General features: G+C 44.6%; 2 protein-coding genes across 9 annotated transcripts in view; both read left to right on the top strand.

Moving 5' to 3' along the window:
- The first annotated feature begins 1786 nt into the window (after positions 1–1786).
- On the top strand, positions 1787–11852 carry LOC308590131 (phospholipase A2 inhibitor and Ly6/PLAUR domain-containing protein-like). 8 transcript variants are annotated; one of them, XM_081199850.1, is made up of 7 exons: positions 1789–1978; positions 2687–2741; positions 2850–2925; positions 3879–3992; positions 6098–6244; positions 9058–9189; positions 10845–11852. In XM_081199850.1, the coding sequence occupies exons 3-7, from the start codon at positions 2877–2879 to the stop codon at positions 11075–11077; spliced, it is 675 nt and encodes a 224-aa protein (XP_081055976.1). In that variant the 5' UTR covers positions 1789–1978; positions 2687–2741; positions 2850–2876; the 3' UTR covers positions 11078–11852. The 8 variants fall into 8 exon arrangements, with proteins under 8 accessions (XP_081055972.1, XP_081055976.1, XP_081055977.1 ...); XM_081199846.1 differs by lacking the exon at positions 2687–2741 and having other exon boundaries at positions 1787–2106; XM_081199851.1 differs by lacking the exon at positions 2687–2741.
- A 2064-nt stretch (positions 11853–13916) lies between these two features.
- Positions 13917–16736, top strand: part of LOC308590144 (phospholipase A2 inhibitor CNF-like) — a 13006-nt gene continuing 10186 nt past the window's right edge. Inside the window, exon 1 of the mRNA XM_081199895.1 lies at positions 13917–14008. The gene's annotated coding sequence lies outside the window, so the exon portion shown is untranslated. The remainder of the gene's footprint in view (positions 14009–16736) is intronic.

Below are 16736 nucleotides of genomic sequence, written 5' to 3'. Positions count from 1 at the left end.
TAGACAGGAGTCTCACTTAAATCACAGTGCCATCATGGCTACATGAATAAAAGGAGGCTTGCTTCTGCTGCCCTCATGGTAAATTCACAATTACTTGGAAATAAGCACAATTTTCCTTTATAAAATGATAATATATTTTAAAAGTGACAATAAGAAAATGAGCAGCTGTAGCCATGTGACTGGCCAGTACATCTCTGAATATAAAACATTTAAAAAACAAAACAACAAGAAGAGAATGCTATGGTGATCCACCATCAGCCCCTCTGCCACCCTCTCTGTAGTCATTGCCTGAGACGGGGGCTTGGCTGTGGAGTCCTGAATGTCACCTGGAAGTGCTTTAAAAAAAGCAAAAGCAAACTGGTGTGGAATCATAGAGGACTTAAAAATGGAAAAATGAGAAACAGAAAAAATCTGAAACCAGCAGATTCATCCATCCCTATTCTAGGGCATTTTTTCTGGTGGGGGCGGGAATCCCATTGTGGTTGCCGCAAAAACACAGAAATCCAATATGCTTCCAATGAATGAAAGTGTGATAAGACACCCTGGTGGAATCCTACGCACATGTAAAGAAACACTGTGAAAATGCTTTTTTAAAAAACATTTTGAAAAACACATTGAATTTGCCATTGCTCACTGATGCCATCTAGTGTCACATTTGTATGTTTCGCTTTACAACACACTTAAAACCTTTTAGTTTGCAGCTGTATAGCTGAGTGATCCCCTGATGCAAGCCTGGGCACAGACATATCCAACAAAATCTGACTCCTGATTTTTTAAGTGGGGATGTGTTGTTGAGGAAATGAAGCATGTACTGTTTTCTTAAGAAAGCTTCATCCACCAGCCCCCTCCCTTCCTTCATCTATATTAGACTAGGAGTAACCTTGCTGGAGGTCTGTGTTAAAAGCCCTACTATGTCTTACATTACAGAGGACATTTCTCTATTTTGTTTCAAAGCGTCCTCTATTATTTGAGAGCTGTCTCCTCATCCCTCACCCCCGGCCAACTCTCGTTTAAAAATAATAACCCACGAAAAAGAAAAAAAGAAAGAAAAAAGAGCTTGGAATTTGGCCGACCATTAGCAGCACCTTCTCAGCGGGAATTGAGAAGGAACTGAACTCCCCCAGAGCCTTCCCTGCTGTAGCAAGGCGTCATTTCCATTTCATCGATAGCAACTCTTCCCAAAACTGCAAATGGACGTGGCGCAATGGGCAAATTTCCTGCAGATGGGTTCCCTCTATTTAATTTGGGGTTGATGCGTAACCATCCGCCCCAGAAGCTAATACAGAGAATTGGAAGTTGGTTACGGCAACTTGTGAAAACCCTGCTGAATGCAAAAGCGAGAGGGGAAAAGTTGGCCGCTCGACTCCTTCCTTGTTTGTGAGGAAAAGAGGGGTGGGGGTGGGTTTGCAGGCCCATAAGTACCAGCCCTAAGGTGAGTCTGGAGGTCACTAGGTTGCTGCCCCATTTTTGGGTATAAGCCAGGGGTCGGCAAGGTTTAGCACGCCTGGGTCGGTGCACTCCAGCGGAGATCCCTCCATGGGCCGGATCCATAGCTGTCAACTTTCCCCTTTTCTTGCGAGGAATCCTATTCGGAATAAGGGAATTTCCCTTAAAAAACAGGAAACGTTGACAGCTGTGGCCGGATCGTGCACACACGCCTGCGATTTCCGGCGTCTGCATCTGCACAGATGCGATTTCTGGTGTCTGCGTCTGCGCAGACGCGATTTCCGGCGCAGCGGAAGCGAGTCCCCACACTGTGCTGCCCAGTTTAGTGCAGCGTGTAGGGACTCGCCAAGCGGGTGGCTTGGTTCAGGGGCGGCTCATGGGCCGGTTAAACAACCCCATGGGCCGCTTGTGGGCCATGGGCCTTAGGTTGCCTAACCCTGGTATAAGCGGAAGAGGCCTGGAAGTCAGGCCTCCTCCTGCTCCTTCCGCTCTGCCTGCTTGATGTAGCCCCTGCCCCTCTCCAGCCCACATAGCAAGGAGGCCCTGCTTAAAGGCTTCTTAGGCCCCAGGCGCGTTTACATGGGAGTAAAAGGAGGGGAAAGCTGGCAGCCAGGGCAACGGCCCCAGCAAGGAGGGTCCGAGACGTGTGAGCTGGGAAAGGTAGACGTATTCAGGAGCAGGGCAGGATTACATCTCCTTCATCTGAAACGGGTCTGGGAAAGCCCTCAGAAAAGCCAGGCTCCGTGCGTGGCACACGCCGGTGGCCGAATCCTTTCGCTGACTGGCTGGAGGTTGCATAGGGGTTTTGTGCAGGGTACATGTTTTAGAGAAGGGAACGGAAAGCCAGTTTTGAAGGAGGCATCACTGCTCCCTCTTGCAACTCCCGGCAGGGCACGTAATAAATAAATAAATACATAAATAAAATAAAATAAACGGCGGTTCTTCCTCAGAAGGCCCTACGGCGGTAGTCGGTCAAGGGAAGGGCCATCACTGCTTCGACCAGGAAGGTGGCTGCCGCACACCCAACAGTTAGCTGCCTAACTGCAAATTTTAGTATGGCCACCTATTCATAATCCATGTTATGGTCGCTCTCCTCAGTTCAGGGTAGCTTTGTGTTTTTGTTGCAATTTATTTTCTAACCCTAGAAAGGGGAAGGCGGTGTTGACCAAACCGTGACTATACAACAGTTATCTTGGGTTCCGCTGCTGTGCAGATTGTCAATATGGCTTTTCTTCCATAGATTAGACCACTTTTAACTGAAACTCCTCTTTGCAGCTTATTACAGCGAATTTCCTGTGGGTTTATTTACCTTTACTCTTTTGGTGTTTGTTTGTTTGTTTACGCCACTGCTTTGAGTATTCTGCAGATCCTTCAAGCCACAAAATTTGCTTCCTTTCTCCTAGGCTTCACACCGTGTGCTTCCCATCAACATGAAGTTTCTCTTGGGGCTTTTCCTCTTCTCTGTACTTCTAACTACAGGTAAGCTCACTATGGGATGGGTGACACTGAGTAACTCAGGACATCTGGAACTCTGCACATGCCCTGGAACCAGTAGGGGCCAGCAGGGCAGGATGGGGCTGCATTGCACTCCTGGCTTTCCAGTGCCACAATTTGCTGCTGGTTACTTAGAGGGAGAGAGGCAAAGCAGTGGGGAGGTTGCCATGGCACAAGTGCAATATTGGGAATATCAGATTAGCTTTGCTGCCGTGCCGGCAGCATGCTGACTCCCTGCCACCCAAGAACTGGCAGCAACATTGGGGACAATGGCATTGAGAAGGAGGAAGAACAACACAGCCCCTGTCACCATGACCAACCACTGTTGCCTTGAACTGTATGTTACTTTTAGCTTTGCAGAAAAGGAAAATTATTACATTTGGACCAATGCAGCCGTTCAGATCCAAGTAGGGGGAACTGCTTTCACGTTGTTCATAAAATGAGAAAATGCATGATCAAAGAACAATGACAACCAGAAAATACTCTTTGCATAAAATTTGTGTATATTAATTTATATGTGTAGTTAATTTATATGTACAGTGGTACCTCGGGTGAAGAACTTAATTCGTTCTGGAGGTCCGTTCTTAACCTGAGGTACCACTTTAGCTAATGGGGCCTCCTGCTGCCACTGTGTGATTTCTGTTCTCACCCTGAAGCAAAGTTCTTAACCCAAGGTACTATTTCTGGGTTAGCGGAGTCTGTAACCTGAAGCATCTGTAACCCGAGCTACCACTGTATTCATAATTTTTGACCTGGCAATACTGTATATCGCAAATCATAGAATCGCAGAGCTGGAAGGGACCCAAGGGTCATCTAGTTTTATGTTAGAGCACTGCATTAGCAATTCATTTGGACTTGACACCCTCTTCCGGAGTTGATAACTTTGAACTCTGTGCATGCCATACACTACATGAAAGCCCTTCTGTTCCCTCCTTCAGGTGCCTCTTTAGAGTGTGAGATTTGCAAGGGAGTCAACAACTGCACAAGCGAGAGGGAGATGTGTCCTGAAGAATTTGACGCCTGTTCCAGCTCTCTGCTTGAAAACAGTAAAGGTGGATGAGAGGGATCATAAGTCAACCAGGCCATATATCGAATAGGCCACATTTTTGTGCAAAATATGTGAATGAGTAGTGCCACCTAATATTGAGTGAGATCAGTTCTCCATTTTGCCCAGTACCGTCCACTCTGAATTCATCCCAGGCTTCCAGCAGAGACCTGTTCTTTTTGGCAGCCAGGGGTGTTATATATTTTAACCAGAGAACACATCTGAGGCCCTCTGTGCAGAACTTGGTTTCTGCTACTACCAATAGCCCCACAGAGAGAGCTGGTACAGTGGTGCCCTGCAAGATGAATGCCTCGCAAGACGGAAAACTCGCTAGACGAAAGGGTTTTTCGGTTTTGTGTTGCTTCGCTAGACGAATTTCCCTATGGGCTTGCTTCGCAAGATGAAAACGTCTTGCGCTTTTTTAAAAAAAGCCACTTGAAGAGGCGCGGTTGCGACGGACCGTGCTTCGCAAGACGAAAAACATCGCAAGACGAAAAGACTTGCGGAACGAATTCTTTTCGTCTTGCGAGGCACCACTGTAGGTTCTTGGGAATCAAAGCTATACTTGGGGTGAGGGGGGTCGATTATACTTAAGGCCTAGATTAAGCCTTCAGTGTGTCTTAATATTGGACTGCTGCAATCAGGGCTGTCTTTGCAAATGCGGCGCCGGAGAGCAAATATCCGCCCAGCACCTCCAAATTACCATGGATAGTGGGGGCGAAGCTGCGCACTGTCAGCTATGGGGGCCCCGCAACTCTCCCCCATGCCACTGCAGGAGAACAATCCCCGCAGAGGCTTGGGAGGGAAGCTGCGAGCCCGCCAGCCATAAAGTTGGCGGGGCGCAGCTTCCACCCTAAGCCTCTGCGGGGATCGCTCTTCTCCCGCAGAAGCTTGGGATGCAAGCTGCCCGCCCGCCCACCAGCCATATAGTTGGTGGGGCGCAGCTGGCAGGCGTGCAGGTAAAGGGGGGGCACCGGCAAAGCCATGCAGCTTCCCCACTTGCTGGGGCGCCCCTGAGAGCCCTGTGCCCTGGCGCAACGCACCACTAAGCCCTATGGGAAAGACGGCTCTGGCTGCAATGTTGTCTATGTGAGGCAGCCCTTAAAGATGATGCAGAAACTTCAACGGATACAAAATGCAATGACTACGTTACTGGACAGGGTTCTATTTAGAGCTCCTACCATCCTTGTTTTAAAAACAACTGCACTGGTTATCATCTTGCTTCTAGGCCCAAGTCAAGGTGTTCGAAATATTGGTGTTTAAACAACTTAGACCCATGATATCTGAAAGTCTGCCTCTATGTCTGCAGTTCCTTACATGTGTTGAAATTAGCAGAGGTGCCTCCCTCAGCAGTTCCACTATCCATAGAAGTGCAGGGAAAGGGAGTCTGGCTTTCTCTGTGGCAGCCCCTAAAACAGAGCTTTCCAAACTTTTCATGTTGGTGACACACTTTTTAGACATGCATCATTTTGAGACACAGTAATTTAGTTTTGCTCGCGAACCAGAGGTTAAACTAACCCCTTTCCAGCCCCGGGAGGAGAGCAGGGACCGTTCATGTGACACACCTACACACTGCAGCTCCAACGTGTCAGGACACACAGTTTGGAAAGCTCTGCCCTAAAATGTGGAACTCCCTCCCCATAGAGGTGCACTTGACACTTTCTTTCTACAGCTTTCCCCATATGCTGAAGAAGACCCACCTGTTTACCTTGGCCTTTGACAGTTAGAAAATTTTGTTTTGTGGGGCCTATTTCTTTCATTTAATTTAGACTAGACATCCCCAAACTCAGCCCTCCAGCTGTTTTGGGACTACAACTCCCATCATCCCTAGCTAACAGGACCAGTGGTCAGGGATGATGGGAATTGTAGTCCCAAAACAGCTGAAGGGCCGAGTTTGAGGATGCCTGATTTAGACTGATCCTTTTTGCTTGAGGCCAGTTTTCTTGTTTTTTTTTTTTTTTAAAATAATTCTGTCATCGTATTGTTGTAAATAAATAGTTGTGACATGGTCCCTTCCCTCCATACATGCCCGAGTACATAGCACACTACGACTGAGCAGGTAACACCTCTCACCATCGAAAAGTATCCTCTCTTTTCTTCTTTTTTGTGTAGTTAAGGATGTATACATGGCAAAGGGATGTGCAAACTCTGAAATCTGCCTTTTTGGTGTGATCACTATGACTGATGGCAATGGGAGCCACATAAGGCAGGTTGCCACCTGTTGCGAAAGGAATGCCTGCAATCCAGCCGCTCCGATACGTAGGTTTCTGTTTTTGTATAAGTTGTCTCCTTTTTCTGTCTGTCTGCATGAGGTGGCCATTCCGTGCGGTCTCGGTTTCTAACAGATGAAGGGCTAACAATTAATTAATGAAATCTTGACCCATAGAATATACTTTAAGCTCTCATTAATTGGCTGCATTTGTCAGGATTAGGGTCCTGACACCCCCAGGACTTTCCTGGTATGCATGCCTAGTACTCCCTCAGACTCCAGGGCATGTAAAGAGCTCAGCCGAGTAACTCAGCAGTGTGCCGGCAGCACAAACAGCTCACTCCATGAGCAAATACGCTTTACCAAAGCATTTCAATAAGCATAGTGGTTACAAGCCCTCAGCCAGATCCCTGGCTGTGTGCATAGCTTCAAAAAAACAGTTACAGAGAGAAGGCAGTGAACTTGAATAGCTTGAAAACGAAAGAAAGACTGACTGGCTCTCACACCTGCACAGTTATATAAGGAGGGCTCAGACAGCCTGGAACCTTCCGGTAAACAATAGACACTAATGAGAAAGGACTGCTGAGTCACTACAGGACATGGGCAAGAAGCGACATCTCTGAAAATTTGAAAGGATCTATGTTACAAACACAGATTATTTTCCAGGGTTGGAACAATATTTTCAGTGACCCACTGAGAGGTAGATGATTCGCCAGGCAGTACTGAGCAGCGTGATGTACCCACATCCTGTAGGGCAGCCTTCTCCAAAGGTTGTGGCTTCGAGAAGCTTTGGATTGCAACTCCTTTCAACTCCAGCCAGCATGGTCAATGGTGAAAAATGATGGGAGTTGTGTTCCAAAACTTCTGGAGGGCACAAGCTACAGTAGGGCTTGACCTAGGAGGCAAGAGCCCTTGGGGGCTACATTGGCTCCCAGTACGTTTCTAAGCACAATTCAAAGTGTTGGTGCTGACCTTTAAAGCCCTAAACGGCCTCGGCCCAGTATACCTGAAGGAGTGTCTCCATCTCCATCGTTCAGCCCGGACACTGAGGTCCAGCACCGAGGGCCTTCTGGCAGTTCCCTCCCTGCGAGAAGTTACAGGGAACCAGGCAGAGGGCCTTCTCGGTAGTGGTGCCCGTCCTGTGGAACCCCCTCCCACCAGATGTCAAGGAAATAAACAGCTATTTGACTTTTAGAAGACATCTGAAGGCAGCCCTGTTTAGGGAAGTTTTTAATATTTGATGTTTTATTCTGTTTTTAATCTGTTGGGAGCCACTCAGAGTGGCTGGGGAAACCCAGCCGGATGGGTGGGGTAATAATAATAATAATAATAATAATAATAATAATAATAATAATAATAATTCTCTCAAGTCTTTCTTGCGATGTGTGGTAGGAGATGCAGCCTCTCCATATGGGATAAATCATGGCTTGCCACCTTTGACTGAAATTAAAACTCTCCAGTTGTTGTTCTGCTGGTCCTCGCTCCAGCTCCAGGCACTGCTGAGATCTTTCATTTGTATCTGTTTTTATTTCTTGAAATTTATACAATGGTTGATCATGAAAAAACCCACCATTTACAAAAAAGACACCTCAATAAAATTATAAATAAGAAAAAATAACAACAATAATTTAACAAATTAACAACAATAATTTAACAAATTAACAACAATAATTTAAGACTTTCAAAAAGTTAAGGTAACAATAGAATGTGTGAAGGAAAATGTGCCTTTAAATGTGTATTTAAATACCTCAAGAATACAATTTGTTCTGTAGGTTTTTGTTTTTTTTAAAAAATAGAAATTATTGCAGAAACTGGACGGAACAAGAAGTGACAAACACATGCAAAAGTGTCAAGGACCGGAAATAAGCTGATCTACCCATCCTTAGTTCAGTTCAGAGATGGACGCATAATTTTGTTCCTATGGCACCCCTGCATGTATTTATTCATACGCTTAGGCTGTCTTCTTTCTGCATCAATCTGTGGATATTTTAAAATAAAAAACCTGTAGAAATATTTGAATATGGTTCTGGTGCACATTTTAGCATTAAATACGTAATTTACCTAAACACCAACATTTCTAAATGTATTTTATCCTGAGATACCATTTATATTTTTTAAATACCTTTTGGTATGTGTTTTGAGCCAAGAATTGTACAACAGGATTTGGAGAAGTACAAATCACATTATAAGGGGCCCGCAGCTTAGCATCTGATTACTTATGCTAGCACAACCTTATGCAAGCTGGGAGTGGTGGCAGGGGGAGGGGAATAAATATATGAAGAGCAGGGGAACCCACTATTCCCTGTTCTTCATTTATTTATTCCTACCACCACCTGCACACCCAGCATGTTTTCCTTGCTTATCGAGTTCTGAGAAGGTCACAGGAGAGCCCTGGAAAGCTCCCAGAGCCATTGCACATCCTTCAGCCCTCTGCCTTGTGGAGGCAACGAGGCGGTTCCAGGGGTTCCTAACTTTGCTGAATTTTGTATTGGTCTTGGGCAGTGGTTCCCAACCTTTTCTGGCCATGCCCCACCTAAGCATCTCTAAAATCCCAATGTCCCCCCGCCCTCCATGACATATAATTCCTATTATTCAAAAAGTGAACTCCTATTCACGTGGAGGAAGCTAAAAGGCCATTAACTTGGTCTAACTCATTCTCAAATTGCCCTCCTTAAAAATAAAATTGCCCCCACGTTGGGAACCAAACCACGGGTCCAGGGGGTGCAAATTAGGCCGCTTTGCTTAAAAATGTGGTGCAAACAAAACTCTACTTCATCCGTAGTGGGGGGGGGGGAGTCTTTTCTAAGGAGAACGGCACTTACACAAGCTCCCTTGAACCTCTCACACTCCTTTTGCTTTTCAGTTCCAGAACGGAATACCAGAGCCAATGGGAAGATTTGCCCAGGCTGCTCGTCCAACAAAGGCAACTGTTCTGCAGCGGTCACAGAATGTATTGGATCTGAAACTTACTGTGTTAGTTATGTCACACTTTCAGGTATTTCTGATTCTATTGCTACGGCCCTTTTAAGCTTTTGCTACTCCTGCTGTGTGAAATGCCTTTTAGCAGCGCTATTGGATAGTAGCTTGGGCCAAGCTGGATTTGATGCGAGCAGCATGAATGCAATTAACATGCATGCTTTCTTGATACGTACATAGCAGTCGCAGAGATGCTGAGCCCCAATGAGTAAGGCAGGGAGGTTCCCTGGGAGGTTAGCATGGTCTGCTATCCTCCCATCCTAGTAGTGATTTTAGCCAGGAAGGATGAGTCCACTTGTTAGTGACGTTAGCCAATAAGAATTGCAGTGAAGGGTCTTTAAAGGTAAAGGTACCCCTGCCCGTCAGGGCCAGTCGTGACCGACTCTAGGGTTGCACGCTCATCTCGCTCAAGAGGCCGGGAGCCAGCGCTGTCCAAAGACACTTCCGGGTCACGCGAGCCAGCACCAGCGCCGCACACGGAAACGCCGTTTACCTTCCCGCTATAAAGCGGTCCCTATTTATCTACTTCCACTTAGGGGTGCTTTTGAACTGCTAGGTTGGCAGGAGCTGGGACCGAACGACGGGAGCTCACCCCGTCGCGGGGATTCGAACCGCCGACCTTACGATCAGCAAGTCCTAGGCACTGAGGTTTTACCCACAGCGCCACCTGCGTCCCTTTGCTGGGTAGCTAACTTGTCCTTCAAGGATTTGGTGCAGCAGCAGTTCAGCCCTGCAAGTCTGGCACCTAGGACTGTTTACAATCAATCAGCTCTTTAATGTTTTCTCAATAAGGAGAGAAACATTTCCAATCTAAGACTGATGGGGACCAGCATCCCCGTGCTCCCCGTGACAGGCTTTTTGCTGAGGCTTTTAGTTTGCTTTGCTTACTTGTTGAGGTTGGCTGGGGAGGTACGCGCAAGGGCATAGCCCCAGAGTTTGGGGGTGTAAAAGCACCTGCAATTCTAAGAAGTTAGTGAATGTTAGAAATTACTGAGTGCTAGAAATTACTAAATGCTTGGAGTTTTCCCCTGGGTGAGATATAGCTTAGCAGTGTAAAAAACAAAACAAAACACAAGCGCAGTTTGTTTTTCAAGGTATCGCTTGGGATGGAAGATGTTAAGCAAGATTGAAGGGGTTGATAGCCCACCAAAGGAGGCTGCCAGTTTAATATGGGTGTGATGTCACACAGGAAAAATGCTTTCCTTTTGAAAAAACAGAGGTCTCCCCAGTGTGTATGGGGGGGGGAGGGAGCAGACAGAAGGAGAGGTGTTGCATTTGGCAAGGTGTTCTTGGAGGAAGGAGGGGAACAAAGGCAAGAACTCCAGAACTATGGCGGGCTGCTGCTTTGAACCCAAGATCATTGAAGTTACTAGAGGGGCAATGAGGGACATTCCTGGGGCATCATGTTATGCACACCCTCAATGGAAGGCTTAAGGTGTAAATATGTGTAAAATAAACCATATTTTTTTAAAGACACTAGTCCTCACTGTGCCTTGATTCCCAACGGAAACATGACCCTGGGAAAGTGCCTGGAACCCCCAGAGTCTCACGCAGACGCTTGGTGGAGATTGGAGTGGCATGTAACACTACATATCGTGGTTAGATGCATTTTTCGGCGGGTGTGTATCAGTTACTGGATCTTCTGACCACTCATCTTTTTGTTTTTACGCACAGAGGAGAATGTCGTAATCAGCTCCAGGAAGGGCTGCACTCGTGAAGGCATCTGCACCCACTTAAAAACATTTGACGGAGGGATTTTTCATGATGTTAATCATGTTAAAAATGTTCAGTGTACCCCAGCCGTGGCAGCCACCACTTCTTCTTCTCCTTCTCCTTCTCCTCTCTCCCTTCCCCTCCCATTCAGATTCCTTCTACTGGCTCTCCTGCTGATGAAGCTTCTTTTGTAATGAGCTTCTTGCACCACTTCACCACTGAAGGAAGATGCCTCTTGTTTTTGAGTTTCCAATGGATTTGTCTTCCTCTATGTTTTATTGAGTGAAACAAATAAAATAAAATAAAAGTTGGGGGGGGGGAATGAGTCAGTGCCATTTTCCTGTTCTATTGATCCACTGATCAGATAGATCCCCTGCCCAGGGATCAGAGGTGAAATAATTATTTGCCTGCTTTCAACATCTGGAGACATTGGGAACAGCCCAGACCTTCTTGAGGGAAGGGTGGGCTCAGAAAGTGCTGACGGAATAGATCCAATGTTTTGCTGAGAGAGAAGATGATTGAAAGCTGGAATAGAAACAAGGTTCAGTTTTTGTCTGTTTCTGTTGATCAGAGCTGATTCCCCAGTTTCTCCCCTGAATCCAATATTTGGAACCCTGAACACGCTTGGAGGAAGGATGGACTAAGAATGTGATACTTTCGTAAATGGTATTGATCCAGTCCTGCCCCTTGCAGCATGCCCTACCCAACTGCACCCCACACAGCCAGGAGACCTGCTTTCCTGTGCAACCCCAGCTTAGGTAAAGAATTTTCCATCTCTCAGAATCTAGGGGAATCTAGCAGAAAGGGGGTTGAGCCTCTGCCCAGCTACAGCTTTTGAAGTTGTGAACAACTATGTGATCTTCGGATGAAAGGTGGTCTATAAATTTAATAAGTAATAGATGATGTCACCACCCAGGAACAGCTTTTTTTGGAGTTAAGTTAGTGGTAATAAAGCACATGAACAAGTCAGACCTGTCTCAGCTCTCTTAATAATCTGGCTCCCATGATAGCTTGAGCAAACAACTTTGCTAGTAAATGAAGAGGGGCATTTTACTGCATTCTGGCAAGTTTGGGGAGGCTGGAAGGTATAAAAGAGAAAACTTCGCTCCTCTGCCTCTCAGTGTTTAGGTAAGAGAAAGAATAGGTAATCTCTGCCAACCCATCCGAAACTTGGACCGTGTACACCTTACCCACTTTGATAATCTCCCATAGCTGGTGTTTGAAGCCACAATCTATATGTATCCTGCCGCTTCTCAAGCAGTAATCTTGTTTGATGTGCTTCTATCTGATTAGAAAATGAATGCTTGAGATGGTATTTAATTCCAAGTAGGCTTGCTAAGATGTATAAGACTGAATCAGATAAGTGCTAGGGATGCAAAGAGGTTGATGGAACCTTCTTTCGTATGTGGTGGACTTGTAAAAGGGTAAAAGAGTATTGGGAAATGATACATAATGAATTGAAAAAAATGTTCAGAAGTACTTTCCAAAAAAACCCCAGAGTCCATTCTGTTGGGGATAATTCAGACTGAAATTCCCAGGTGTCAAAAAAGGTTATTTATGTATGTCACTGCTGCAGCCCGTGTTTCGTTAGCCCAAATATGGAAAACAAGCGAAGTCCCAACCAAAGAAGAATGGCAACTTAAATTGACAGAATATGCACAGAATAAGAGAACAAGAAGAACATACATATAGAGAAGATTGGAATTTTTTTATTGAATATATGGGAAATAACTATGTACATCTGAAAATGCTGGCAGCATTAAGATAAATTCAACAGTGTAATAAGTTTTGATGGGTGTAATAATGGAATACTGAATGGTATAGTTTTGTAAAATATGCAGGGATTTACAGTATGATATGCAAAATGAACCATGGAAAGAGAAGAAAGGAAGTCATTGATATCTTAAGGATGTAAAAATGAGAAAATTATAGAAAAAAGAAAATGAAAGCTTGGAGGGTCAGGTAAATTAATAAATGGAAATGATATTTGTACATAGTAGGGATGTTTCTGAAAATGTCCTTACCATGGCCAATTTTGCACTCACTGAGGGTGTACCACTAATAGGTGGTACACAAATAAATTTTCACAAATTTGTGGAGGATAAGGCAATCAATGGATGATATTATAATTAGTAGTAGTACAGTGGTACCTCGGGTTACATACGCTTCAGGTTACATACGCTTCAGGTTACAGACTCTGCTAACCCAGAAATAGTACCTTGGGTTAAGAACTTTGCTTCAGGATGAGAACAGAAATTGTGCTTTGCCGGCACGGCAGCAGCGGGAAGCCCCATTAGCTAAGTGGTGCTTCAGGTTAAGAACAGTTTCAGGTTAAGAACGGACCTTCAGAACAAATTAAGTACTTAACCTGAGGTACCACTGTAGTAGTAATAATAGTAGTTTATGTAATCTATATCCCACACTTCCTTTTGAAGGAGCCCAAGACGGCAAACATATTGAGATAAAACATTTTTAAAGCATTCTAAAAACATTCAACCATTGATTTCCAGGTTGCCAGGAACTGTCTTTTTACCCATTGAATGCCTGTGAAATGTGTGTGTCGCCCAGCACACACTCAGAAGCGAATTATCTGTATCTTTATTAGTCATTGTCAGCAGTAATAATACACTATATTTTAACCTCCATTGTTTTTTTACTTTCAATGTATAGCCTTCAAATGTACAACTGAAAAATGTCAGCATATTTAGAAGAGACCCTTCAAGTGTCTCTATTTTCCAGCGACGGTCCTGGATTTACAGAAGCTGTCCTGGTTTCTGATTTGATCCCGGAATATCGCACTTTTCCTTAGGACGTCCCTATTTTCATCGGAGAAATGTTTGAGCGTATGGAGTTATGCAAGCCCCAAGCCAAGGGGATAAGTAACTATACAACGTTTAGAAGACATCTGAAGGCTGCCCTGTGTAGGGAAGTTTTCAAAAAAGTTTTATTCTGTTTTTATATATGTTGGAAGCTGCCCAGAGTGGCTGTGGCAACCCAGTCAGATGGGCGGGGTATAAATAATAAAATGATGATGATGGAATAGGATGTCCCCATTTTCATCGGAGAAATGTTGGAGGGTATGTTATGCAACAACTCAAGAGATATGAAAAGGCTAAATGGGAGCTGTAAGTATGTGTGTCTAAAACAGGAATGTTTCTAATTTCTTCCTAAAAGTTGATTAACTAGGGAGGCAGATAAACTTCACCAGGGAAATGCCACCGCAAAGGCCCCGCCATAGGTCGACGGCCACTGGCTCACCTGTCCTCCAGGGGTGCCAACTTGAATAAAATATTGGGGGGACCTGGGTAACCCCTGGTGCGTGCACACCATTCGAATGGCAATGCCCATCAACTTTGGTGGGGCAGTCCCCTCAAATATTTTATTGGGGGGCTGAAGTGACTTCAGCCCCTAGGACTTGGCTCCAAGGACCTTGCCTGCTGATTGCAGGGTGCAAGTTACCTGAAGCAGGGGAAGGAGCCTTTTTCGATGCTTCTTTGAGAAGAGGGTTTTTTTGGGAGGGGGGAGGTCAGGCAATGGGGCGGGGACCATCTGTTCAAACCACCTGGGGAATTGTAGCTCTGTCAGGGGAGTTTGCAGCCACCCTTAACAACTCCTAGCACCCTTAAACTATAGTTCCCAGGATATGAAAATGATATATTGATGGTATCTAACACCGAGTAAACTGGCAAAAATGTATAAATCTAAATCAAATAAGCGTTGAAAATGTAAAGAGAAATAAGGTTCTTTTTATCATATGTGGTGGTGAAGGGACAGAATACCCAAATCCTGTGAAATCCTGTGAAATCACCCCAGGCTTCAATAATCACCCCAGGCCTCAAAACTGTCAAAAACTCCTTTTGTCTTCTAAAAAATCCAAAACAGCTTTTCTCTGCTCTTCTCTGCTTTTCTCACAAGATGCTGTGGCAAAAGGCAAAATGTTACTTTTAAAGGCTAATGAATAGGCTCTGTTCATAGCAGGCCTGAGAAACTGAATCTTATCTCATTCGGTTGCAACATCTTGGACATGCTGAACTACCAGGGCTCCTCGACCCACCCCCTTGGCTTCTCATTCCCCCTTTCCTGGGAAGGGCGCCAAGAGTCCAATAGTCCCAAGACAGCTTTCTGTTCATGCTCAGAGGAACTCATGGGCAGGACTCCTGAGGGAGGAGAAAGGAGGAGGGAACTGGAAAGGGGTATATATGCTTGTGCACAGGACTGTGAACTTTGTGCATGCTTTTTGTGACTTATCACACTTGCTCCTGTAGCACCCTGCTTGTGGTTAACGCTTAGCTGGAATGAAATATTCAACGCAGCAACAGAGAAATTAAATAATAATTTATTTGTCAGACAAATAAATGAGAGGCACAGTGGTATATGGTTACCAAGCTCTGGCCTGGCTCCTGCCATTATGGCCAGCCCTTATATTTCCTTAATCCAGCCCCCTTTGCTCCTCCTTTGGCTGCCTCTGTTCAATCAGCCTGCTTGAATTTCTTATTGGCTGATTGCTATATCCAATTCTAAAAGATACACCCACATCCTCCTGTCCTTATATGGAACACAAACAGCTATATATTGTTACATCTATAAATGACAAATAAGTAGTAATATATCTTACATGTATCTCAACAAGGAATCTTAATTACCAGCTCACCTCTTGCCTTCCTTGCCCTCCAAAACAGATGGTTAATAATTTTAAATTTTTATCTTGAACAGATGTCAAGGATCTTGAGTTTCACATCAACATTGAAAGATCTCCTTCATTTGAAGGTTTCTAAACAAATGTCTGGCAACTAATATATCTGGATGGCGTCTCTTGTCTGACAAGAGGCTGGGCTCAATGGCCCCTGTAGTCTATTCCAACTCTAGGACTCTATGATTCTATGAAATAAGAATTTAACATTTGTTAAATCCTTTGCATAATTACATTTAAGCCAGCATATTTAAACTTCCTCAAAGTAACAAGGAAGGAACAGTTTACAGCCTCAAAATAAAATAGGAAAAAAAAAGCCTCTTCCCCTGTTCACACTTCCCCCCTTCTCCAGCCGGTTTGTTTTCCATGTGCTCTTGGCCTTTTGACCTTAGGCTCAAGTTTAAGGCACATGGTTTTATTTTACTGTTTACCAAACTCTTAATTATGTAGGGTCTGTGTAACCTTGGTCTTCAGCCTGTAATTCCAGCTTTTACGACTTTGAGAATTGTTTTCTGCTATCGATCAAAGGGGCCCCTCCCTTGTCTAGGAAAACATTGCCAAGGCTCTCTGAACAGCTGGTCTGCCTGGCATGAAACTTTTGAAAGTCTAAGCCCATTTACCTGATCAAGATATAAACCAATATATGCCTTGATTAAAAATGCAGTCTATATTCAGATGCCACACTCCTTCTACCAGTTCATGGATGGTAGAAATAAAAGCCTTTTCTCCGAACTATTCCTTGAGTGTCTGTTGACTCCCACTTCCCTTTCCCAGGCGCAATATTTTTCCCACCCGAGGGCAAAGCCTCATAAGACTACAGTGGTCTTGTAGTAAGGTTAAAGCTTACTGGAAAATGATATATAATGAATCGAAAGCGATGTTTAAAATAACGTTTGTAAAACAGCCAGAAGCTTTTCTTTTGGGAATTACAGGGACAGAACTACCTAAGGTGTATAGAAACATATTCATGTATGCTACTACAGCGACAAGAATGTTACTCGTCCCAAAATGGAAAGAAGCAGAAGTCCCAGTAAAGGAAGAATGGATCCAAAAACTTATGCAGAATATGCAGAAATGGTGAAACTTACCGGAAGAATAAGAAATCAAGATAACAAACATTTTATAAAAAAATGGGAAGGGCTTATTGAATGTTTACAGATAAA

The sequence above is a fragment of the Podarcis bocagei genome, assembly GCF_964188305.1.
Source record: "Podarcis bocagei genome assembly, chromosome: 7".
NCBI classification, from domain to species: domain Eukaryota; kingdom Metazoa; phylum Chordata; class Lepidosauria; order Squamata; family Lacertidae; genus Podarcis; species Podarcis bocagei.
This window is presented reverse-complemented; position numbering and strand designations above follow the sequence as displayed.